The sequence below is a fragment of the Terrapene carolina genome, unplaced genomic scaffold (assembly GCF_002925995.2).
Source record: "Terrapene carolina triunguis isolate 2854851 unplaced genomic scaffold, T_m_triunguis-2.0 Scaffold247, whole genome shotgun sequence".
Classification (NCBI taxonomy): Eukaryota; Metazoa; Chordata; order Testudines; family Emydidae; genus Terrapene; species Terrapene triunguis.
The window spans coordinates 17,348,105-17,372,864 of NW_020664598.1; the positions used below are offsets into that span (position 1 = coordinate 17,348,105).

The following is a 24,760-nucleotide window of genomic DNA, read 5'->3' on the forward strand; positions in this document are numbered from 1 at the left end:
AAAACGTTCTAATTTGCAGGTTGGCTATCTATCCAACGGCTTATTTCTGTTGATATTGTGGCACCGGAACCTCATGTTCTGTATCGTGAAAGGCAGCAAGATGATAGTAATAGCAAGTCTCCTTCATGTTTATCGGTCACATGAATCGTGAACCCAGCACCAATCACTTGTTTCTCTAACCAGCTATTTCTGGAACCCTCAGAGCAGGCATTTAATCTTCCATTCTTGTGCCTCCCAGTATTTTGTGCTATCAACAATAGAAGACACTAAGACTAAGTGAAAATTAATATTAAAAAACCAATAGTTTCTAATAGAGGTTCTCAAACTTTTTTTGCTCCCCCCCCCCTCCCGCCCTTTTGAAAATATTTCAGGTTGTGACAGCCCTCCCTCCCCCAAAGTGATAGCAAATTACTGTACATACTCATAGGAACATACTCCTAGTATTGCCACCCTTGTTTCTGTGCAGCTGCTGGCGGCAGCGCTGCCTTCAGAGTTGGGTGGCCAGAAAGTGGAGGCTGCTGTACCCGTTTTCTCTCCTAGCTCTCCCTGGCAATATTTTTTGTGATCTCATGACCTCCCTACAATAGCCTTGTTACCCTCCCCCCTTTTGGATGGGGACCCCCTGTTTGAGAAATGTTCTAATAACAAAATACCAAAAGATCAGCATCCTTTCCGTCACAACTCTCTAAAGTAGGATAAGGGCTGTGGGATGTGCTCTTCACAAAATAGTCTAGGTCACAGCTGTAACTTCTCCATCTTGCATATTTATTCATCTTTAGAATCATTGACTTAAAAAAACCATTTACTTTAGTGTAGAGGCTGTGAAGAGCTGAATAATCAAAGTAGTGTTTGGCAAATACAAATTTCTCCATTCATATTCATTGCTTATTGTGAATCAATAAGTTTAACTGGTTTGGAATGTGTGGTCCCGTTTTGCTGGAGACTTGGGATGAAATCCTGATTTCGTTGAAGCCAATGGCAAAACGCCCATTGACTTCAATGGGGCCTCAATGTCACCCTTTGTTTTCTGGTGAGTCTTTCTGCCTCCCTGTCATAGCCTTGAGGGCTCCTCGTTTTTTCCCCTTCATTACACTCCCCACTCTTCAGGCCTCCTGGTAGTCACCAACAACCCTTAATCCTTCTGAGGATTGGGTAGGACTTTCTTCAGAAGTGGTTATCAGTGACTGTTTATTTAGATTCAGGAGAATGACTTTGTAATCAGAGGACTCTTCCAAGGCCAGAGTTTGGCCTCCCAGGTCCTGCCTGCCCAAGGAAATAGACTGAGAATACAACCTGGGCCTCTGGTGTAATAACACAGCACTGCTAGCCTTTAGGTGACTGAGCTAGTCTTAGAATAAAAAGTTTTAGTGATAAAGATGGTTAAATCTGACCCATTGACTCAGGTTGATTGTTCCTTTTCTCAGCAACAACAAAAAGTGGCTTTTCCCTCAAATATATTTTTGTTACCAGTAGTCTGCACTAAATGCCTGCTTGTTTCATTTTTGTCAGTAGTAGTTTTTCAAGATCTAAAGAATTATTGTAACGGACCTGTCCATGCACTAATAACTGTTAGTGTGACATTAAAAATGAAATAACAGCACAAACATTTCCTCATTTTTCATAAATGAAGCATTTGAGAGATGTTCTTGTGATCACACTGTGCTTCTGCCCCTCCCGCAAAATAAAATGTCATTAGCTGTCAGTCTGTGTATTCGTGAACTGCGTTCCTTGCTCTGCAGAATGGCCAGTAGGTTGAATAACCTAGTGTTGCACTATTCTGCATTTCAGTTTTAGAACTCTGTTGATGCCACACTCTGGGCATTAATTTTCCCCAGCTGACATGACTAGAAGTACTGCAGAAGGAGGATGTTTACGCAGTGACCGTTATGTTCCTCTCATCACTCCACTACAGCAACTCTTTCCTTTGAGCAGTCCCATAGGGTCAGCTGGGAGAGCTGGTTTTGGGGGGGTGGAGTGGGGGAAAGGAAAATTGTCTCTTAATTTAGTGGTGGAGAGGGAACTCCTCAAGATGCATGCAAGTCCTTCTCTACATTAATATATACACATGCTTTAGAAAGTTTACTGCTTGCTGTAACTAAAATGACCAAGAGTCCTGTGGCACCTTATAGACCAACAGAAGTACTGGAGCATAAGCTTTCATGGGTGAATACCCACTTCGTCTGACGCAGTGGGTATTCACCCACGAAAGCTTATGCTCCAGTACTTCTGTTGGTCTATAAGGTGCCACAGGACCCTCTGTCGCTTTTTACAGATCCAGACTAACATAGCTACCCCTCTGATACTTTAAAATGATCAATTAATTCACTGTAGAACTTACACAAAATCAGAGCATGGTTAAGTTCCCTGCTGTGGCGCATGCTTTAGATTAGGACCCTAAAGTAATTATTCATGTATGCATACCTTTTGCAGCCCAATCCATTGAACAGCGGCTAATGAAGATTGATCACACTGCCATCCACCCACACTTACTTGATATGAAGATCGGTCAAGGCAAATACGAACAAGGGTTCTTCCCAAAGTTGCAATCAGATGTGCTGGCAACAGGACCTACCAATAACAAGTAAGCCCCCTCATTATTTCCTGGACTTCTGAAGATGTTTTACTAACCAGGTTTCCCTTACGATTGACTCACTCTATGGACAGAAGCCAGGAATTATGGGTATTTCTTTCCAGCCCAGTGAAACTGGGGCAGCTTTCACCATTTCTATCTTCTCTGAAGTGGCAACTTTTGAGTTCACAGCTAGCTGACTTTATGGTGGCTCTTTAAGCTCTGGCTAATCCTAGTTTTTGAGATGGATACTCAGTGGTCATGTTTTGTTTGATTCGGTCACATCATATATTTACTGGGTCCACCTCACACTTGGTATTGTTTAGTTTTGTCCTTGATTTAATATAAGTTTAAAATGCTACTTAGACCATCAGTCAGAACTAAGACTACATACAAGTCCTGGCATTTAATGTATATTAATTTTTAAGAGAAGCAAAAGGTCATGAGAAGAAATCCGTGATCAGCCAAATTAAGGACATTAAGGAGTTTGAATATATTGGGAATGAAAGAAATCCCAATAATGATATTGGGCCATTACTAGCCGGAAATGGTAGAAGTGTCAATAATAATGCAGAAAATGTAGAAATGTTAATAAATATTTCTGTTCTGCATTTGGGGAAAAGCCAGATTTTGTATTCAGAGCATAGGATAATGGTGATAAAATACTTTCCATTCCAACAGTAACTCAGGAGGATGTTAAAGAACAGCTACTAAAGTTGGACATTTTTAAATCAGCAGGTCAGGATAACTTGCACACTAGAGATTTTTAAAATAGCTGGCAGGGGAGCATGCTAGACCATTAATGTTGATATTTTTCTGTAAGTCTTGGAATACTGGGGGGGAAGTTCAGGATGACTAGAATAAAGCTAATGTGGTGCCAGTATTTTAAAAAGGGTAAATAAATAGTATGACCCAGGCAATCAGTATGACTGAGGTCCTGGACAAAATAACGGGATGGCTAATACAGGATTCGATTAACAAAGAATGAAGAGGGTAATATAATTGCCAGTTAACATGGGTTTATGGAAATTAGATCTTCTCAGACTAATTTACTTTCTTTTGAGAGATTACAAGTTTTGTTCATAAAGGTAGTAGGGTTTACATAATAGACGTCTATAAGGCATTTGACTTGGTAGAATGATCAAAGTCTATATAGCACAAATCGATTGGATTAAAACTGGGTAACTGATGCATCTCAAAATATAACTGTAGGGAATCATCATTGAGTGGGAGCGTTTCTGGTGGGATCCTAGAGTACTTGGCCCTATGCTATTTAATATTTTTATCGATGACCTAGAAGAAAGTATAAAGTAATCCACTGGTAGGTGGCATAAAGACCAAGGGAGTGGTAAATAAAGAGGATAGGTCACTGATAAACATCGATATTACCTTTGTATTTGGCACTGGTGTAACCGCTACTGGAATACAATACCCAGTTCTAGTGTCCACAGTTCAAGAAGGAGAAATTTGGAGAGAGTTCAGAGAAGAGCCATTGGAATGATTAAAGGATTGGGAAAACCTGCCTTCATCGGGGACAACTCAAGGAGTTGAATCTATTTAATTTGTCAAACAGAAAGGTAAAGGGTGACTTAATCGGCCTGTAAGTACCTACGTAAGGGCTTGTCTACACTTAAAATGCTGCCGTGCTTCAGTGAAGGCACTACCTATGCTGACAGGAGGGGTTCTTCCATATGTGTAGGTAATCCACCTCCCCAAGACGTGGTAGCTAGGTCAGTGGGAGAATTCTTCCATACACCTAGTGCTATCTGCACCAGGGGGTTAGATCAGTTTAACTGCATTGCTCAGAGGTTTGGATTTTTCACACTCCTGAACAATGTAGTTATACCAACCTAATTTCCTAGCGTAGGCCTAAGGAACAGAACTATGATAAGAGAAGACTCTTCAATCTAGCAGAAAAAGTATAACAATTGCTGGAAGTTGAAGCAAGACGAATTCACACTAGAAATAAGGTGCACATTTTAACAATGAGGGTAATAAACTGCAGGAACAATTTAACAAGGGTTGTAATGGACAATCAATCCCTGGAAATTTCTTAAATCAAAAATTGAATCTTTTCCTAAAAGATAGGCTATAGTTCCAGGGCTGCCCAGAGGGGGGGGACAAGTGGGGCAATTTGCCCTGGGCCCCGCAGGGGCCCCCACAAGAGTTTTTCGGGGCCCCTGGAGCGGGGTCCTTCACTCGCTCCGGGGGCCCCGGAAAACTCTTGTGGAGCCCGAGCCCCTGGAGCTTCTTCCGCTCCGGGTCTTCAGCGGCGGGGGGTCCCTCCGCTCCGGGACCCGCTGCTGAAGTGCTCCAAAGACCCGCAGCAGGGGGTCCTTCCGCCCCGGGACCCGCCGCCGAAGACCCCAGGCCCCCGGAATCCTCTGGGCGGCCCTGTATAGTTCAAGCACATCTATTAGACCCAAAGCAGGAATTAATTCAAGGAAGTCCTATGGCCTGTGTTATACAGGAAATCAAACTAGAACATCACATGGTCCCTTCTGACCTTACCCCACCTCCTGCTCTGACACGCGCGCACACACACCCTTGCAACCCCACAATGTAGTGTTAAAGGCCTACACATCTTATCTTCTTCCCTCCTCCAACTCCCTGCTCCCAGCTAGTTCTTCATCCGTGTCCCACTTTGTGAAACACTGGCGTAGAACTTCATAATGTGTTGCTGCCTTCCTTTCTTGCATCTTTTGAGCAGTGACTATATTGGCATTTAAAGGACACCTCTACCCCAATATAACGCTGTCCTTGGGAGCCAAAAAATCTTAACGCATTATAGCTGAAACCGCGTTATATCGAACTTGCTTTGATCTGTCAGAGTGCGCAGCCCCACCCCCGCAGAGCACTGCTTTATCACATTATATCCGAATTCATGTTATATCGGGTTGCGTTATATCGGGGTAGAGGTGTATTGTGATTGGCATCTGAGTAGGCACCCATTGAAATGAAAGGGAAGTTCATATCTCACAGCTATTGTTTCATGCTTTCTGCAAACTCAGACCATCTGTATTTTACTCACTTCACACACTGGAAGTTCCCTGATTTTTGGGAAGTACTGCTTTAAGCTATCTGTTACCTCTGTGACAACATCAGTCATGTGAAGTTTACTAAATCAGCAATAAGAGGACAAGGGTTCCCAGTCTGCATAAATCTGATGTATACTCTTGCAGACTGTTAATGGATCTACTGAAACACCGTAGTAAATCGAATTTTCTCTATGGCTTTCTGAGATGCTACTTCCTGAAGACTGGTAGTTACCTCAGAGGTTTTTTTCACTGCATGGCTGTTAGCTTAGTGTGATTGAATATTAAGGCCATTTTTGGCCTTCAAGTTGCAGAGTATTTTAAAAGTTCTTCCATTGAAATCCTGTTTAGTGACTGTGAAGCCATGTCAAACAAGATGGCAAACTTTTGATCTCCTCACGTTACATGTTTGAGAAAAAACAGGTAAATGGAACTTCCTATAAACAAAGGGACACATCTTTCTGCTTCCTCACATTTCACATGAGCAGTATGATGTACGTGTAGGAAATGTTATTTTAAAGATTTTGTACCTCTGGATAATTGCCCTTATTTGGAAAGCTTTTCATGTCTTCTGCAAGTAACCAAACATAATTTTTCTGACATGAAACCCATGGACATTTAGGTTCCCATGGGTTTTAGAAACAAGTTTCTAAGTTTATCATAGTCCCTAATATAGTCAAATGTCACATTTGATTAGCCCAAGGCCTTCAGTGTGTGCCTTCTGCTAACTGATGATGGGTTTTTACCCCCCTCTTCTGCCCAACTTTGTGGCTTGATGTATCCCAGATGGTTTTGTTTTTTGTTTTTTTAATCAACCTAGTCTGTGTGTCTTCAGAAGATTTATACATGTGTGTGTTAAAATAGTCAGTATGTACATCAAGGATTCATTTGCAAATTAAACTCCTTGGCCTGGGCAGCAGCAGCTAAGTTTGCAATTTGAAAGGGCATAACAAAATACAAGAGAGATCATCTCTCTCTTGCAGTCAAATTTCTTATTGCCAATTGAAGGTAATTTTACTACAAAACCTGCTTTGTATTGACAAGCAAACTAAATTAGTTGTCTCGGGCAGAAAGGCAAGCACTACCATTACGTGACTGGAGCTGATTAACTCTCCGCAGTTACCATGGATCTCGGTTCAGAGCACCAAAGATGTCTGTGCCACAGTTTTCTACCTGTGTTGTAACACATGTTAACTAACCCTGTAGCAAATGGTAGCGTGAACTAAAAGTTTGTTCCTAGTCATGTTTAACCCTAGGATATTCCTTTTGTGCTGTGCTGGCTTTTGAAAATGTTTGTGGTCCCAGAAAAATCTCATTGCTCAGTAGCCTGGAACAAGGAGACTGGACTAGATGACCTCTCAAGGTCCCTTCCAGTCCTATGATTCTATAAGTAGAAGTACGCTCTGGGCAAGAAATGGTGTCTGGTTTCCAGAGGGAGGGAGTGGGGTGTGGGCTGAGTGACATCAGGTGGACCCTAGTGATAAACATATATCTAGAAACAAATGTTGACTACACTACAGTTTTCAACTGTTAGCTAAAATATAATTAGCAATTGTGGAGCAGACGAAGCTTAACTGACCATGTGTTCAGCCTGCAGCTTAGCCCCAGTTATACTCAGCAGTGCAGTTCTCCTGGTCCAACCTTTTTCTCCCCAGGCATTTATTTGTGAAGCTTATGTTGACTAGGCCCATCCTCCACTCCATTTTAACTGGCAGTACAGTTCTGTTGTATTGCTCAGCCCCTCTTCCCTCCCATATCTCTGAGGCAATTCATTTCTTTGCTTCACTCCCAATCAGCCCCCTCACTGCTGCAGAGTGTGATGTTGCTTAGCCTGCCCATGGCCTCCCCTGTTGTCCTTGTCCTTGTCTGGTGGGAAGGACATTTTTCCTTTGTTCAGCTAACACCTACTTGGCTCCAGAGTTCTGGACAATATAATATTCCCTAGTGAGATCTGGGATCACAGTTTTAAAGCTACCAGAGCACAAAGGAGCTTTACCTATACAAGAGAGAAGAGGATGCTTTTATGTGAACCTGAACCTGAGCAGGAAGATGGGAACTAATGTATCCAAGTATTTCTGGACTTGAGTTTGGACTGCTACAACAGTTTGTATATGTGGGACACAAAATAGGCATATACGTTATTGTGTATAAAGCCTTGTCTACTCACAGATTTGCACTGGTTTAGTTAAAGGTGTTCTGGATTTAGTTAAACCACTGCAAGTTTGTGCGTAGGCACTCTTGTTTGGGTTTGAGTGACTTATTTTGATTGTAGATTAATAGTTTCTTTTTGTTTGTTTTTTAAACAGCAAGCTAAATTGAAATAAGCCTCTTAAACACACACAAGTATGACTACATGCAACTTGTGTCAGTTTAAGTAAACCAGCTTAAAAATACCCTTTTTGAGTTAAACTGGTACAAATTTGCTTTCAAACAAGACCTCAAGCTCAATCTACACTGAAAAGTGTTCTCTTCGTAACTACATCGAGCATGGGTGTGAAAAAGCACATCCCCCGACCGACGTAGTTATGCCGACAAAATCTCCAGTGTAGATGGATCTGTGTCAACAGAAGCACTACTTCCATAGCTAACATTGTCTGGGGAGGCGGTGTTCCTACACTGACAGAAACTCCTGTCAATGTACACTGCCTCTTCCCTTGCTGTGTTTAGTAAGAACAGTATTGAAGCTTGTCACCTAATGGTATATTCAGGGAACTTTTTATAGTACCTTCCTTCCTGTCCCCCATCCTGCAGGAGAGGGTTGACTCAAAAATATCCTGTAAAAGGTCTTTTACACTTTAATTTGGAGTTTTGGAATATTTTTATTGATGACTATTTTGGTCTTAACAATTTACACAGCCTTTCCAAAAGATAACTTTTTGAAAGTCTTCTCTGTGATCCAGGTGTCACATGCTTTGTGTTTGAGGCTTATGTAAGGCGTTTCTCACTTTTTTTCCTGTAAACATTGAGGGTTTTTGTATTTCACAACTATTCACCATCTTAGCTGAGAAGGCCATAATGTGAAGCACTCTGGTGTGGTTGTCCCTGTATGGGAAGGATTGATCTTGAAGTTGGATGTTGATGAGCTGGAGAGCGGGGTCTGGGGCTTGCCCCGCTCCGGTGCTCCAGCTGGGGTTCAGGGTTGGGGGCCGCACCACACGGCTCCCGGAAGCCGTGGCATGGCCCTGCCCCGAATCTTACATGCTCCAGTGACCCCCTCCGGCGCTCCAATGACCCCCTCCAGCACTCCAATGGGAGCTGCAGGGAAGGTGTGTGCAGATTGGGCGGTGTGCAGAGCCACCTGGCCGCGCATCCACGTGCGAGCTGGAGAAGGGACATTCCACTGCTTCCAGGAACCGCTTGAAGTAAGCGCTGCTCGGAGCCTGCACCCGTGAGCCTCTCCTCATGCCCTGACCCCCTGCCTCAGCCCTGATCCCCCCCCCTCCCGCTCTCCAAACCCCTCGATCCCAGCCCGGAGCACCCTCCTGCACCCCAAACCCCGCATTCCCCAGCCGGAACCTGCACCCCTTCCCGCACCCCAAACCTCTGCCCCAGCCTTGATCCACCTCCTGCACTCTGAACCCCTCAGTCCCAGCCCGGAGCACCCTCCTACATGCCAAACTCCTCATCCCCAGAGCCCCCGCACTCCCCAGCCGGAGCCCTCACCCACTCCTCCAGCCCAGAGCCCCCTCCCGCACCCTGAACTCCTCATTTCTGGCCCCACTCCAGAGCCCTCATCCCCTCCCACACCCCAACCCCAATTTTGTGAACATTCATGGCCCGCCATACAATTTCTATTCCCAAATGTGGCCCTTGAGCCAAAAAGTTTGCCCACCCCTGAAGTCGGATGTTGATGGTTCTTTAGTTTCTCTTGTTTCATTTGAAAAGAAAACTTCCAAGTTTATTTTAAGAATTCCATAACAAGCTAGTGGCTACTAACGATCCAAACTCCTCTATCCATATCTACTGGGATAAAACAGGAGACAACTTTATGGAAAAGTCCAATTAATTTTGATCCTCATTGAAATCGACCCATCTGCAAGATGAGAGTATAAGTTTTCTGTTTCAAGATCTAGCAGATTTTACAACCTTAATGGGACTTCTAATGTTTGCCATCTTTGTAGTAGTAATATGGTAAAAGAATCCTAATAACAGAAAACAAAGCTATATAAATATTTCTTGATTAGTCCATTGTTAAATTATAGTGAATCAAATATGCTCACAGCGCAAAGTAAAACAATTTAATAAGCCCTTTGTAATGTTTTCCGTCTCAATTGATTGTTGTAACTCTGTAACATGAAGCTTGATACATGAGATTAAATATTACCGAGGGAAAACATGCATCAAGGATGGGAATGTATGAGTATCAAAGCAATTTGCAGAATGAGCAGTGAGTGCCTACAATGAATTACTGAATGGATTTTTGCCCCAGAGACTCTTCTGTCCCTGTTCCCTTTCCCCTAAAGAGGGTGGTCAGTGATAAATGTTTTGCTTACATGTTAATTGTTATTCCTCCACTCTACATGTTTGGCCCTGTTTCTCCTCTCTTCTTCTCCCATATCTCTCATTCTCTTATCTTCCACCATCCTTTCCTCATTGGTCTCTGGTCTGGTTTTTCTTCCTGCACCACTTCCAGCTGACTTCGTGCTCTTATCTCTGCCTCCTATTTCCTATGTGACTTTGTGCACCCCTTCTGTAACAATCCTAGACAGAGGTGTAATCCAGCAGTTTGAGCACAGGCCTGGGAATTGGGATCTTTTTTGTTACAGGATCAGCTTTGCCATGGTCTTACAAACTTGGTGCCTCAATTTTCCTGCCTTTAAAATAGGAATACTGCTTGCTTACTCATCTCCCTGGGATACTGAGGTTTAGTTAATGGTTGTAAAGATGATGTGAATTGCTAAGTAAGTACAAAGTATTATCCTCTGCCTAGTTTCTGCTTAGTGAATGGTCTTCATTCTGTTTTTTTTAAACTAAGTTTTGTAAGCCTATTGGGGCAGAGACCAGGTGTTCTGTATATCACTAAGTGCTCAAGAAATATTAATGTTTCCTTGACTTCCCTTTCCACATGTTAATAGCCACTTTAAGGATGGTGGCTTTTATAAGGCCTTTTTTAAATGACCACCTAAGCAGCCGCATTGTCACTTTGCATAGAATGAGGCATCTTTGCACTGCATCTAAGTAAAAGGCAGTGAGGATCCATCAGCTTGAAATGCAGATCTTGTGTAACCCATACAAATAATAAAGGAACCCGTTTTTTTCTATTTGAAGTGTAAATAATAACATATATTTCAGATGTATGTTGGATACTTAATATGGCAGAGCAGTGACGAGTAATGGGAATGCTCTATTTCAACGATGTGTTCAAATGCTTTTCATTAAGACTTATTTGACTTATTCTAACTATATGTATGCAGTCTGACTGAAAGTGAATCAGGGGTTGGAACGGGATGGTTTAGAGGATTCAAAACCCAATACTTGAGCCTTTTAATTTTTGCTCCCTTGGTCAAACCCAGTCTAAGAGCATTATAATGATATGGTGCCTCTTGCTCTACCCTTTGAGAAATGGCTAGATCTGCATTAATAAAATGGCTTGTAAAATGTCATGCATGAAAAACTAAAGTTGACATGAAAAATATGCATCCCCATTCCTACAGTGCCCCACAGCGCCATGTACTTATTATGTCTATACCGTGTGTGTGTGTGTGTGTGTGTGTGGTGTTTGTCACCTTACAAAGATCCTGCCTTAAGGAGTTCGCAGTCCAAACACCACATGGGAGAAATGGTTTAGTACGGAGTCTAAGAGAAAAGTGGTACCTGTGGAATTGTCATCACCACTTCCTGCAGCACTAGGTGGTTTTATGTCATTTCTCCAAATCACTTCCATTTATATAATCTGACAAGATTACAGTGCAAAACAGAATGGCTGCAAGTCATTTTACTTCGCTTTTTCTCCACATTAGCTATTTAAAAATCTCCTGTTACCACCAAAGCAATGAAGTCGCAAAAAAATTCTATTCTGCCCTGTAAAAAACCTCAGCTCTCTTTATCCTCCAGAGTTGAATGTAGAAATCTGCTACAGAAATCTAGTACAGAACACACCTCACGCCCCAAATTGTCACCAAAGCTGTATATTGCAAGGTACTGATCTTGGTTTTGACCTTCTGTTCAGTGCCACTTTGATTTGGCGGCTACTAGAGCTTTTGTTGTATTTGTTGATATTCTAACTCTGTATAGAAGTATATTAAACTGAGCAGATCAAATGCAGAATTGTTTGCATATACATCTCTCTCTCTGTCTCACACACACACACACACACACCCTATACTGTGTGTGTACGCACGCATGCCTCCATTTGTTCTGAAGGTGTAATAAATCTCCTTGCTAGTAAATGAATACAAAAGCTGGAGAAGTTGATTGATGGTCACCAGTTTATGGCACAATAATGCTGGCAACAAAAGATCAAGCTATTTCATGCACATGAGAAGGTTTAAAACATATGTAACTTGTAGGTAAAAGGTGAACTGCCAAGGTTTGTAAGCTTAAAAACCAATCTACCTTGGCAGCTGCTCTTCCTCGAAGGGCTTATCTTCTATGCTATAGGTGAATGTATTTCTTGTCTCCTTCCCCTCTGTGTTCTGAGTGTGTCCATCTTAGTGGTGGTGATGAGTGTTGGTTAAATGAACACGTAACCTATTAAGTTAACATTAAATGCAGTTGCTTCATGTTCTTGTGCCCTGTCAGTATGTTGTATATGGTGCAGCACGTGCCGTAACTATGAATCATAAACTGCTTCCACTCACTCCCTTCCCCTTTTCATCTGTTGGAAAGGAAAAATATGCCTGACTGCAATACTGAAGTTTAGTCCTTGTGTATGTGAGAGAGCTGTATAAGTATATTGTTTTTATGCCGATCAACCTTGACATTGCCTTTCATGCTATTTTATTAGAGAAATTAACCACCGCAGATATGTTCTCTTTAGAAATGGACATCGTTAATCCCTTCCCACCATGCGCATGCACACATCCTTATCTAAAATAAGTTTAAAGTACTGAAGAGTAGTTTGTTTACTTTCTACTTGCCAGGACTTCCTTGTCAATAGACTTCTTTTCAGGGGCTTGCTCATATGATTCCCCCTGTTTGAGTGGAAGAATCCTTTCTCTGCTCCTCCGCCGAAATAATACGCTGACAGGAGTACTTCCTTCATGAATACTGTGGAAGTGAGATGACAGGAGCATACCAAAGTGACCTATTGTTCCCTACTCATATTTACCATTTGTTCCAGGGCATTCCACAGGACGGTCCTCAGAAGTAACCAGAACCATATTAGTAGTAGCATATTCTTCTTTCTGAGGAATAAACAAAATAGGTCACTCATAGATACAGAAAGTATGAGGTCCATGTATGTATGAAGAGAGAAATTTAATTTTAAATCTGATCTCTGCCATTAAATATTAAAACAGCTTGATTTTTCTAACAATGAGATTTCAGGCCAGACCTGTGTGGCCCAAGAAGAAAAAAGCTTAAATGTTCTAAAATTCCTTTATCTTCCCTGCTTATCTCCTGTTAATTCTTCACAAAACATTCCAGCCATCTCCCCCAGGAGATTCAAAGTCCCAGTGGGATGCTCAGACTCTTCCCCCTCTCCTCCCTCCTTAGTCACCAAGCTGCCAGGAGTCTGCATGGCAGTGTAGCTGCGGTAGAACGGTAATGGCAGCAGAGGCATAGCTGAGCCATGCAGAGTAAATACCCTCTGGTTTCAGGCGGGTTTGTATTCTGCACAGCCCAGCTGTGCCTCTGCTGCCAGTGCTCCAGCCGTTTCACTGCTATTTAGACTCGTGCTAGCTTGAAGAGACCTCACGTTAGTCTGTGCACAAGAGAAGGGGAATCTCACCCCTAACTTGTAGTGTCGACATAGCCTTAAGTGAGCACTCAGCTCAAGCATGCACCATCTGGACCAGTTTGATTTTCCAATAATTGGGTGGGAGGGGACCAAAGATGTGTCCAGAGTTCAGACTAAATATTAAAAGTTAAGTGGGGTTAAAAAGCTAAGCCAGATATTGATCGGAAGTAAAAATTATTTCTGTCCTATTTTGTTTCTTGAGGGGTTTTTTTCTCTACTATATCTTTATTGGCTGAAGATCTTCAAAGTGTAAAATTGCCATTAGTTATGTAAAGTGCCACTGGCTTTAGCTTTGAAAAATGGTGGTGACTTACTAAAATCACAAGATTGTATATTTTGAGGTTTCTGGGAAGGTGTAAAGATGCTTGTGTCACTAATGTATTCCTTTGAGAAAGGAGTTAGCACTTGCTTCTCACCACTAGATCATTAGTTCAACTCCAGTCCAGGGCTGGAGCAATGGAAAGCCATGACCATTTTGCAGGTGTTGGAGGGCTTTCCCATTCTTGGCTTTAATAGCTGCCTTAACTGGCAGTATGTTTAATGTGCATTTATAAATTGATACAGTAATTAACTCTTCTCTTCCCCCCACCCCCCAGCAAAACAAGTTTGTTTCAAAGATTTGAAACAAACAAGAATTGTATAATACCATGAGAACTGCACAGCTACTTGGATTGGTTAGTCTATGCCCCAAAGAGTTTATCTTTTTATTCTGTATTTTGTACAGTGCCTAGCACAGTGGAGCCTGGCCCTCACCCATGACCAGAACTCCTTAGCACTACTGCAATGCAAATGATTAATAATAGTATGTTGCAAAGACAGAAACCAGTAACTGGTTTCCTCTAGGCCTGCAACTGACTTTGGTGTAAAGAATGCTTTTACAGTTGTCCCCTGGGTCTGGAATCTTTAAGGCTACACTGTTTCTAAGAACAGTACTGGATAGCTATTTTTTAGATGAGAGAATTCCACTGGATATAAATGAAAATCTACTACAATTTTCCCGACTCTCTGAAAATTTGAAGTAAAGATGTACGTAGTATCTCCAATTCTAAATATTTGGTGTAAAATTCATCAAGCTAAATACCCTTGTTCATATTCTTGGTAGTCCTGGTTCCCTGAAGAAATCTCACAATCAAATATTGCAGGTCCCAGAAGTCTGATTGCTGCAAAGCATGCAACTTAAACTATTTTATGATAACACAGAACAGGACTTTCTGGCATGACTTCACTGAACCTGGAAGTACCAAGGAGATTTACAAATTAGAGGGAGGGAGAGTTGTAAAGAGGTTAATAGAAATGTATTACCATGCTTGAATTCCCCTGCCATCCCCCAGCGTGGGGCATGCAGCACAGAAATTGGGGTTTAACTGTTCTTTATTTTTGCTTTGCAATTTCTCTCTCAAGGCATTAAAATATAAAATATTGATGCATATTTTCTTACACTTCCTCCAGTGTTTGGATAGTGCACATACCTAGAACTAAATTTTGCTGGAGGGTATGTGTAAAAGATACAGCACCTACACGGTGTAATTATGGCTTTTAGTCACAGCCCTGATTGTTTGCGGGGGGCAGTTTAGAATCTCCACCTTTCCCCCAGAAGTTCTAGGGAGGGCTCAGGATGTAGAATACATCTCTGGCCAGCTCTGCTGTCCTGTATGGAAATGAGACCATGGCCCATCCTCCTCTCTGCCTCCTTTAAGGGGACTGTCTTCAGAAGCACTAGGAGGAAGCAATCCCTGCACACTCCTGAGCACAGATACTGCACTTGTTGATAGCTCCTGCATTAAAAGTTCATGGTGAAGGATGGAAGAAGGGTCACAAGGAGCTTTCTCACCCTTTATATGTGGCTCACAGTTTCCCACCCATACTCCATTGTGAGCACAAACAGGGACTAGTCAAAATATGGCCTGTTCGGGATTAACCCAATTTATACTATTATACAGGCATAGACGTATACTTCGTTTCTAGCTCAAGCTTCTAAAGTGTGGCAGTGGCGTGTTTCTGAGCTGGAATGGCTAAGCAATGCATTTAGAAACAGAGTTCTGGACGATCAGACTCCATTCTTTGCCTGGGAGTGGGAGCATCCAAAGTGTTTACAAAAATGAACAGCACCTTTTGCCTAGGCTTTCCCACAATAGTCCCTTCATGCCGATAAAGAGAAATCATTATTAGTACCTTGTTACTTGTACTCCACAGAGGTGGGTGCCATATGTGAGTAAATAGAGATCTCGAAAATGAATTGCCTTGTGGATTTAAATGACATCCAATGAGCTTGTTTAAAATAAACTATCCTGTAAAGAATCATAGAAATGCAGACCTGGAAGGAACCTTGAAAAGTCATTTGGTCTATCTTGCCCCCCACCCATGCTGAGGCAGGACCAAGTTTGCCTTTTCAATCCGTGATAGGGGGTTGTCTAACCTGTTCCTAAAAACCTCCAATAGCGGGGATTCCACAACTTCCCTTGGTAACTTATTTCAGTAGTTAACTATCTTTTCGGTTAAAGTTTTTCCTTATATCAAACCTAAATTTACCTTGCTGCAGATGAAGCCGATTACTTGTTGCCCTACTGTCAGTGGATGTGGGGAACAAATTGATCCCCATCCTCTTTATAACAGCCCTTAACATATTTGAAGACTGTTATCAAGTCCTCCTTCTGTCATCTTTTCTCCAAACTCAACATGCCCAGTTTTTTAAATTTTTCCTCACAGGTCAGGTTTTCTAAACCTTTAATCATTTTTGTTGCTCTCCTCTGGACTGTCTCCAGTTCGTCTACATCTTTCTTAAAGCGTGGCACCCAAACCTGGACGCAAGCCTCCAGCTGAGGCCTCACCAGCACTCAGTAAAGTCGGACAATTATTTCTAATATGTCATATATGACAGTCTTGGGTTTATTTAAAAAAGAAAAAGAAAAAAAGCAGTGATATTAGCCTTTTTCGCAACTTCATCACATTGTTGGCTAATGTTCAATTGGTGATCCACTATACTCCCCAGATACTTCTCTGCAGTACTGTTGCCTCTCACCAACAGAAGTTGGTCCAATTAAAGATATTACCTTACCCGCCTTGTCTCTTGTATTATTGCCTTGTCACTTACTTCCCATTTTGAATTTGTGCATTTGATTTTTTTCCTTCCTAAATGTAGTACTTTGCCCTTGTCTTTATTTAATTTCATTTTATTGATTTCAGACCAAACCTCGTTTATCAAGGTTGTTTTGAATTCTAATCCAGCCCTCCAAAGTGCTTGCAACCTCTTCCAGCTTGGTGTCATTCATAAATTTTATAAGTGTACTCTCCACAAAATTATCTGTCATTAATGAAAATATTGAATAGTGCTGGTACTCAGGACAGACCCTTGCAAGACCCCTCTAGATACCCCCTCCCAGATTGACAGTAAATCATTAGTAAATACTCTTTAAGTATGGTCTTTGAATCTGTTGTGCACCCATCTTGTAGAAATTGCATCTGGACCACATTTCCCTAGTTTGGTTATGAGAATATCAAGTGGGAGATTAGTAAAGCTTCTGACACAAACTTGAGATAAATCACATCTTCTGCTTCCCGCCCCCGCCGCCATCTACTATGCCAGTAACCTGATCAAAGTAGGAAATTAGTTTGGTTGGCATGATTTGTAATTGACAAATCCGTGTTGGCTATTACTTATTACCTTATTATCCTTTAGGTGCTCATAAATAGTTTAATATTTTGTTCAACTATCCTTCCAGATATCGAAGTTAAGCTGACTGGTCTATAAATCTCTGGGTCTTCTTTATTTCTCTTTTTAAAATTAGGTACTATTGTCTGCCCTTCACCTCTCCTTTGAGATCTCACTCATTACAGACCTAATCAAACAAAGTTCTAATTAACTTTTAACATTACTTTGGCCCACCACTGGTTTTTCCTTGTATTTCCTTTGATTGAGGAAATGCACAATATCAGTGCCAGGAGGTTGATGTGAACTAGCATAGTCCTGTGGGCAGTAGTAATGGTCAGATTTTGTTTGCTAGCAATGTGAGGAGGAACTGAATCCTGTAATTTATTATACAAACTGCTACATCCCCGTATATTTTATTTATTTTAGCATGTAATGAATCTGCAATAGAAGTGTCACCAAAGATGATGGTGTTGCTAATTATATTCCTGGTCAGTTGTTTTAAAATAAATAAACAAACCAACAAAACTCTACTAAATCCAACTCATGTATTGTAGAATGTTTCCCTCCCCTCCCCCACTTAAAACTATAAACCTTAAATTCAGGCTGCACTAACGTAATTTTGCTGGTGTGCTACGGTTTGTGTCCTGTATACAACATTACACAGCATTTTTATTCAACTTGGCATATAAAGGTTGTTAAAAATATGCACCAGGACAGATAATATGAAATTCAACCTTCATGCCAATGTTGACAAACAAGTTAATTACAAAGGAGTGGCATACAAATTGAATGTTCAAAAATGTCAAACACTTTTTTTTGGGTTAAGGTAAATAAATACTATTTCCTCGTGCTCTGATTTATATATCCTAATCTGTACACAGTCATCAGCCAGTCACTAGTAACTTGTGCTGTGTTACATGAGACCCTGGCAAGCATTTGGCATCCTGTTTTCTTGGGTCTCGCTGGTTCCTCATCTGCCATGAAGCCTTACCTTTAGGGTTGTCAGAAATTCATCAAAACTAATACGCATTGTAATTCACAAATTTTTAGGCATGTGTGCTTCTTGAAATGCATAATTCTTTCAGGCTTACTGCAACTACTGACAAAAGCTCTCTCTTCTGATTTCTCTTATTACATAATTTCAGTCGGTGGGCCAGTCGAAGTGCCACAACACAGCGCAGGAAAGATCGCCTTAGACAACATTCAGAACATATTGGACTGGACAATGATTTAAGAGAGGTAAGTGATATCTGCAGGCACCAGGGGACTTCAGTCAAAGAACGTAGACTTAATCAAAGTGTATTTTGCTGCCTCCGGCAATGTTTTGATACCAGAAGGTTTTCATTCATTTTTGTGACCATTTCATGATGTACATATCATTTATATATAGTATGTAATTTTAAGATATTCAAAACTGTGTCCATGCGCTGTAGAGATTTTGTATTTTCTAAATTGAAGAACTGTAAAGCAGTGTATTAGTGTAGATTGTTTAGATTACTACTGTAGCTGAAAATTCGTGAACACATATACTACAAAATGCAAATGAAAGGGGGGAAGTCGGACTTAATATTTTACACCAATTTTTCCATCTTATAACAAATCAAAATTTTAAAATACTAACCTCTGAGGCTCTGCATTGTAATAAAACAGACTGTTTGCCATAAACAGACTTTTGCTAATATAGACCCCAATCCTACAACTGTACTTTATGCAGGCAGACCCATTTGTGTGGAGGGAGTTGGCAGATTTGGGCCAAGAAAAAGTATTTGAGTTTTTCAGAGATGTTATGATAAATACTGACCACTTGGAGACAAAAAGGAGGAGGATTTATTGTAAGCGTTCTTTTGTGTTGCATAGATTAGAAACTTTTACTAGTTAGCCCATTTAAAAGGGAAGTGTTTGGTGTTTTGTTTTTTTTAACTTGTATCCAAAGCTTGGAAACTTCCACACATCTTGTAAGCCTCAATTACTTGTATGCTTTTTTCTGTCTCTTCAGTTTCTCCTTTTGATTGTTTAAAAAAAAATTTCTGCCATGTTTTTCACTGTGACTGTAGTTCTTGTGCTATTTTTATCATTCGCAAAAAAAAATCCACCAAACCTTTATACTGTTTTGCCATTGACCTTACTGAATAAACTTTACCAATGTTGCTCTTTGGAATTAAAACATTAATAAGTAAAATTGAATTCTTCAATCACAACTTTAAAATTCAGTTTCATTGAAACAAAGCAAAACAGCATTTATAAAAGTTTGTGACTATTTTTGTTAATGTGACTTTGTAAATATAGTTCTAAACATTGCGTTGTGTATATCTCAACGTAACCCTTTCGGTGCTTCATCATCTATTTAATTTTTTCTTTCTTTTTTGTTGTTGTTGTTTGTTGGGTCATATGCATGCTTGTTTTGCTTTGTCTCCTCTCTTTCGGGCTTTTCTGCCATTGGTATATCTGCCTCCTCTTAGCCATCGGAGGAGCTTTTGATTCGTCAGAACTCAATGGCATTCTGGGAGTGGGATCAGGGGCCACCCCCTCCTGCACGACCGCCTAAAAAATCCTTCTCTGAATGCTGCCTGGTATGTTTTTTTGCTGAACGCTGCTTTGAGAGATGTTACTAGAATAAGGAATCACTCTCTTCAACATCACTTCAATCTCTCCTTTTTGTAGCATATACGCACACCCCTGTAGTTACTGAAGTGTGGTTATAGTCAGAAAAGTAACACTGAAAGTGAAGTCATGGGATTTCATTTTAACCCTCTGGCTAAGTTTATCCTCCCAACGTTATTTTTTTTCACTGCTTAGGATCTCAAATGCAAGCTGTGTCCTTCTGGGCTGTGATGATAGGCCACAAGTAAAGATTCTGCAGTGAAAGCTTAGGTAGTGATGGTAGTTGGTTGATACTGATGCACAGGCAGAATAGAATCCAACTCGCTCTTTCTGTAGCAGACTTGCTCTTCTGTAGAACTTGCAGGACCAATAGAATTAGCAGGACTAAACATGTTTAAGTATAATACATTATGATTTGATGACATGCTAAGGAATAGAGTAAGGTTGTCTAAATTTTTTCACTCTTCAGACTATGACCGCACTTGGATCTATTTTCTTTATCCCTTTCCCTTTAAAGAGAAGTTTGTATCTATCCCTATTAGCTATTCCCTTTTCACTGTTTTCATAATGTTTATTATTTTGGCACAAATTAGATGAAACTACTATTGTGAGGCTACCAGTTGATGAACAGAATACTTTCATTTCATTATTGCCTAAAACAACTTTTTAATGGTTTTTATTTCTTTCTCATCTTATTTATGCATAACAATGTTTTGGGTTTAATTAGAGATGATAACCAGGCGTACGTGCTCATCTCCTATCAGATCTATTGAACAGGCTGTGAGCTGACTTGTCCAAATTTTGCATTCTGCCATGATCCTCCACCATTTCTTTTTTTTTTTTCATGCTCAAGCAATTTTGGTCAACTTACAGCGACACAAGTTTTGGATTTTGTTTTCATTAAACAAACGAGTTTAAAATTATCTTCTCTCCAGACAGGGAAGGTCTGAAAGTGCTGCAGAGACAGCACGCTCAGTCCCTGTGCATTGTCTAGTATAAAGTAAGCCCTGCAGCCCAATTAAACAGCAGCATTATATATCTCTGAAGGAAGTACCATCCAGTCCTTCTGTGGGGCCTTAAGTGCATAAAGAATTAAATGGATGAAAACAAGTGGGGAATTCTCGAATCTTGTATGGATGAGGGAGACAACACCTACCCATAGCAGGAGACCGTTCATTACAATATGGGGACATGAGCATCATACTTTTAAATTGTCTTATTCAACATTATTCCAATAGAATATCAAACTTGTAATCATCAGACCTATTTTTAAGTATTTGTCTGCTGAGTTTTACAAAATTTTATTTAAAAAATGTGTGCCTAAAGTTAGGCTCTTAACTCCACATTTAAGCACCTACATCTGTGGTCTAACTTTTAGAAGTGCTAAGCTCATAGCGCTCTCTCTAGCATCAATAGGTGTTCAGCACTTCTGAATATCAGATCAGATTTAGATGAACTTTAGGCACTCATGTTTTTAAAACCTTGGCTTTACACTGTTTGTCTGTACCTTGCATTTTCCAAAATGAGTCCAAAAATGGAGTTTTGTTTAAAACAAGTCTAAGAATTAATAAACTCCCCAGTGATAAAGTTTATTGTCAGTAAGGACAAGAGCCAACTTATCCCACATCTTTTTTTCCTCAGCCAAAATTCTTTGAAATCAATTAATCCCTCTTCCTTCCCCTTCCCACACATTGTTTTTCTAGTTTCTTTCCAAAGTATTTTTCATTCAGCTCCATACTGTGTTCTTCAGACTATTCAGTTGGTTTTTTCATCCCTTTTACTAGTGAAAATCAAATAACAATGGAAAGAAATGTTTAATGCAGGTTTGGACTTTTATGCTGACTGAAGGTATCATTTTGGCTAACTCTGTACTACTAGCTAATGACACAATCCACTGGCTAGTTCTGTTTGACGTTTTGATTGCACATACCACACTGGAGTGGTTTTTTTTTTTGTTTGTTTGTTGTTTGTTTTTTATTGTTTTTTTTCCTGTTGGCCTGTGGAGTGTTACACTTCTCCACTCCTATACTTAAAGCTTCAGATAAATCACTACAGTGCATAGATTTACATGCTCTGAGTCCTTTTTATATCCGTGCTTGTCTGTCAACAGTTAAGGAAGCCAGGGAATTTCTGTGATGTCATATTAATGCAAATTCTGTTTTTTAGAAATACATGCAGGAGGCAAGGAGTTTGGGGAAAAATTTAAGGCAACCCAAACTCTCAGACCTTTCTCCAGCTGTAATTGCTCAGACAAACTGGAAATTTGTGGAAGGGTTACTGAAAGAATGTCGCATGAAGGTAACTTTTTTTTTTTTTTTTAAATGTACGTTTTCCACCCTTCTATAAGCAGAATGAAAATGTCTTTGTGGAGGAGTTGCAGGAAAGATCCATAACAACCAAACTCCCATTGGTTTCACTGGTAGTTCTCTGGCTTGAGACCTTACAGAATTAGCCCCTGAGCTGGTCTCCTGGTATGCTATAGTCTTAGGCCCTCCTATTTTTAGGCCCTACTGGTCAGGCAGGGGCCGTGGCCGGGTGAGGGGGAGTGAGCTTGCTCACGCAGTCCTGCTGGAGTGCTCCTGCCAGCAGGAAAGGCAAAGCAGTCCCGTGTGGCTTGGAAGGAACTCAGCTGGCAGCAGCAGACCCGTCTGCATCTCCCCGCACTGCAGGAGCATGTGGTCAAGTATCCAGTTAACACTGGTGACCGGACACTAAAAATCCAGTTACCACAGGAACCCATGCCAGCCGTCGGTGTAGTTTGAGAAGGCATTGTTTTCCCCCTCCCCTGCACCCCCAAAGTTTCCCCTACCCCCGATTTCTCCGGAGCGCTGCTTAACTGTCAGGGAGGGAAGAAGCTCCCTCTGTCCTTCTCCTCAGCTGAGGCTAGCAGGCAGCTCCAGGACGCTGCCTTCTGGATCCTAGTGCCTGTCAGTCATCTTCTATGTGTGCTGGGTCCTGTTTCTGGACAACTGGTGAGTGCCTGTGGTGGGGCAGGGCAAGGGGATGGCAGGGGGAAGAGGCAGTACCAGAGCAGTAGGGTGGGAAGCTTGCACAGAACCTGCACACACACTATCCAGCGCCAGTCGGAACTATTGCCCCTCTCATGTATAAGGAACCAATTCCCACACATCTGTAGGAAACACAAAACAAAACATCCCATTCTGGATACCAGTACTTTAACTTTTATGGTACCTTCCATCGAGGGACTTCAGATTTATGATGAACTGTGTTCAATACTGTATTGAACTGTACTAAAAATCAAAGAAATCCAATTTTTTTCTTTGATGTATTTTTCTGTACTGGGATGCACAGGCAACCAAGTTCTTTCCTTATGCTCAGCCTACTTCCACAGGCCAATGCATCTTTGTACTTTTAAGGGGTTGCAAAAGTACTGGAGGAAGCTCAACACATAATGTTGTAGGTTTCTCCCTCCCCTCTTTCTCAAGGATTTTAAATCCACTTCTTAGCAGGCTATGATAGAAAGACTGGCTGAATAGGCCAAAGGCAGGATCTGTCCTTCTGCTGGTTCTCTAGCAGTTCAATCCATCATAAAAGTACCTCACGTTTGATTTCTTTTGAGTTTCATTCCAAAAACTTAAAGCTAAATGAACCTGAAGTTAGTCCTCATTTTTCTGCCCCAACTCAAACTAACTTCTTTCCCAAGTGGAAAATGTTGAGTAAGCATGGAATGTGTGTGATTCGAGAAGGGAATGAGAACACAGGCCAATTCTTGCTGATAGTTACACCTGTGTAGCCTTATTGACTTCAGGGAGAACAGATTTTTGCACAAGAATAGATTTTGATCCCTTCTGCTTTTTCACAGCTGGTATAAGCAGAATCTCATTCACTTTCCTCCCCTAAACTCTGAGCACTTTAAGGGGGAAAAAAATAAGCAAGGTCTGCTTGATTTACACATGCAAATGAAACAGGAAGCTTTCCCTTCATTCTACCCCAGCCTTAAACAAACACCAGACCTGATGTAACAAAGGTATCACTACAGCAGCCTAGGTTGGGCTGTTCTTTTGAAAGATCCTTAATGGTTCTTTTAAGATGCTGCTTTTCAATGAAGTCTTTTTCTTCAGGGGGGCAGAGAACACAACAGGGAATAGCTCTGTTTTTGTCAACTTCTAGTCATTCAAAAGCTGAAAGGCTTTAGATTAAGTTTGTTTAATGTTTATACAGTGATTTTGAAGAGCTAACGTAGTACAGAAGTGCTAAATATTATGACTGGGCAACCATCTAAAGTTCTCAAGTATCGGAGGGGTAGCCGTGTTAGTCTGGATCTGTAAAAAGCAACAGTCCTGTGGCACCTTATAGACTAACAGACATATTGGAGCATAAGCTTTCGTGGGTGCTCCAATACATCTATTAGTCTATAAGGTGCCACAGGACTCTTTGTCGCTTTTTACATCTAAAGATCTGTGTCACTTCTAGCTGTTACCTTTTTCTTATGGGCAGCTTACCACAAACAAATGCAAACTGTAGGGGGCTGGTGCACACAGAACTCATGCTTAAAAAAACTCATGTCAGAGCTGCCCATCACACATTCTAGAATAGATCATAGAAGATTAGGGTTGGAAGAGACCTCAGGAGGTCATCTAGTCCAATCTTCTGCTCAAAGCAGGACAAACACCAACTAAATCATCCCAGCCAGGGCTTTGTCAAGCCATGAGATAATACTTAGTCCTGCCATGAGTGCAGGGGACCAGACTAGATGACCTCTCGAGGTCCCTTCCAGTCCTGATTCTATTCTGATTCTAATTGTGGAAAAGCTTGAAGATAGAATGGCCTGATATGGTGAAACCCAGTTTGTGTAGTTAATCTCCAGTGATTCATCCCACAAATAATATTTGGGTTCAATGTGAAAACAGTAATTCCTTGTCCTCAGCAAATGCAACACTGGGAGGCAGCTTCCAGAGCAAGACAGCCTAAAAGACAATGCCACCCAGTGTAATTTTCCCACTATTACTTCCTCTACTTCAGTGGATTTTACACCTGACGTGATT

The 24,760-nt window shown here is 41.2% G+C and overlaps 1 protein-coding gene across 3 annotated transcripts in view; it reads left to right on the forward strand.

Moving 5' to 3' along the window:
• The window catches only part of DENND5B (DENN domain containing 5B), a 177,670-nt gene that overhangs the window by 117,259 nt on the left and 35,651 nt on the right, over positions 1–24,760 (forward strand). For all 3 annotated transcript variants that reach the window (XM_024202591.3, XM_024202593.3, XM_024202594.2), the window contains 3 exons: positions 2,431–2,581; positions 18,299–18,392; positions 21,921–22,052. In XM_024202591.3, coding sequence (XP_024058359.1) covers positions 2,431–2,581; positions 18,299–18,392; positions 21,921–22,052 — 377 coding nt within the window. The remainder of the gene's footprint in view (positions 1–2,430; positions 2,582–18,298; positions 18,393–21,920; positions 22,053–24,760) is intronic.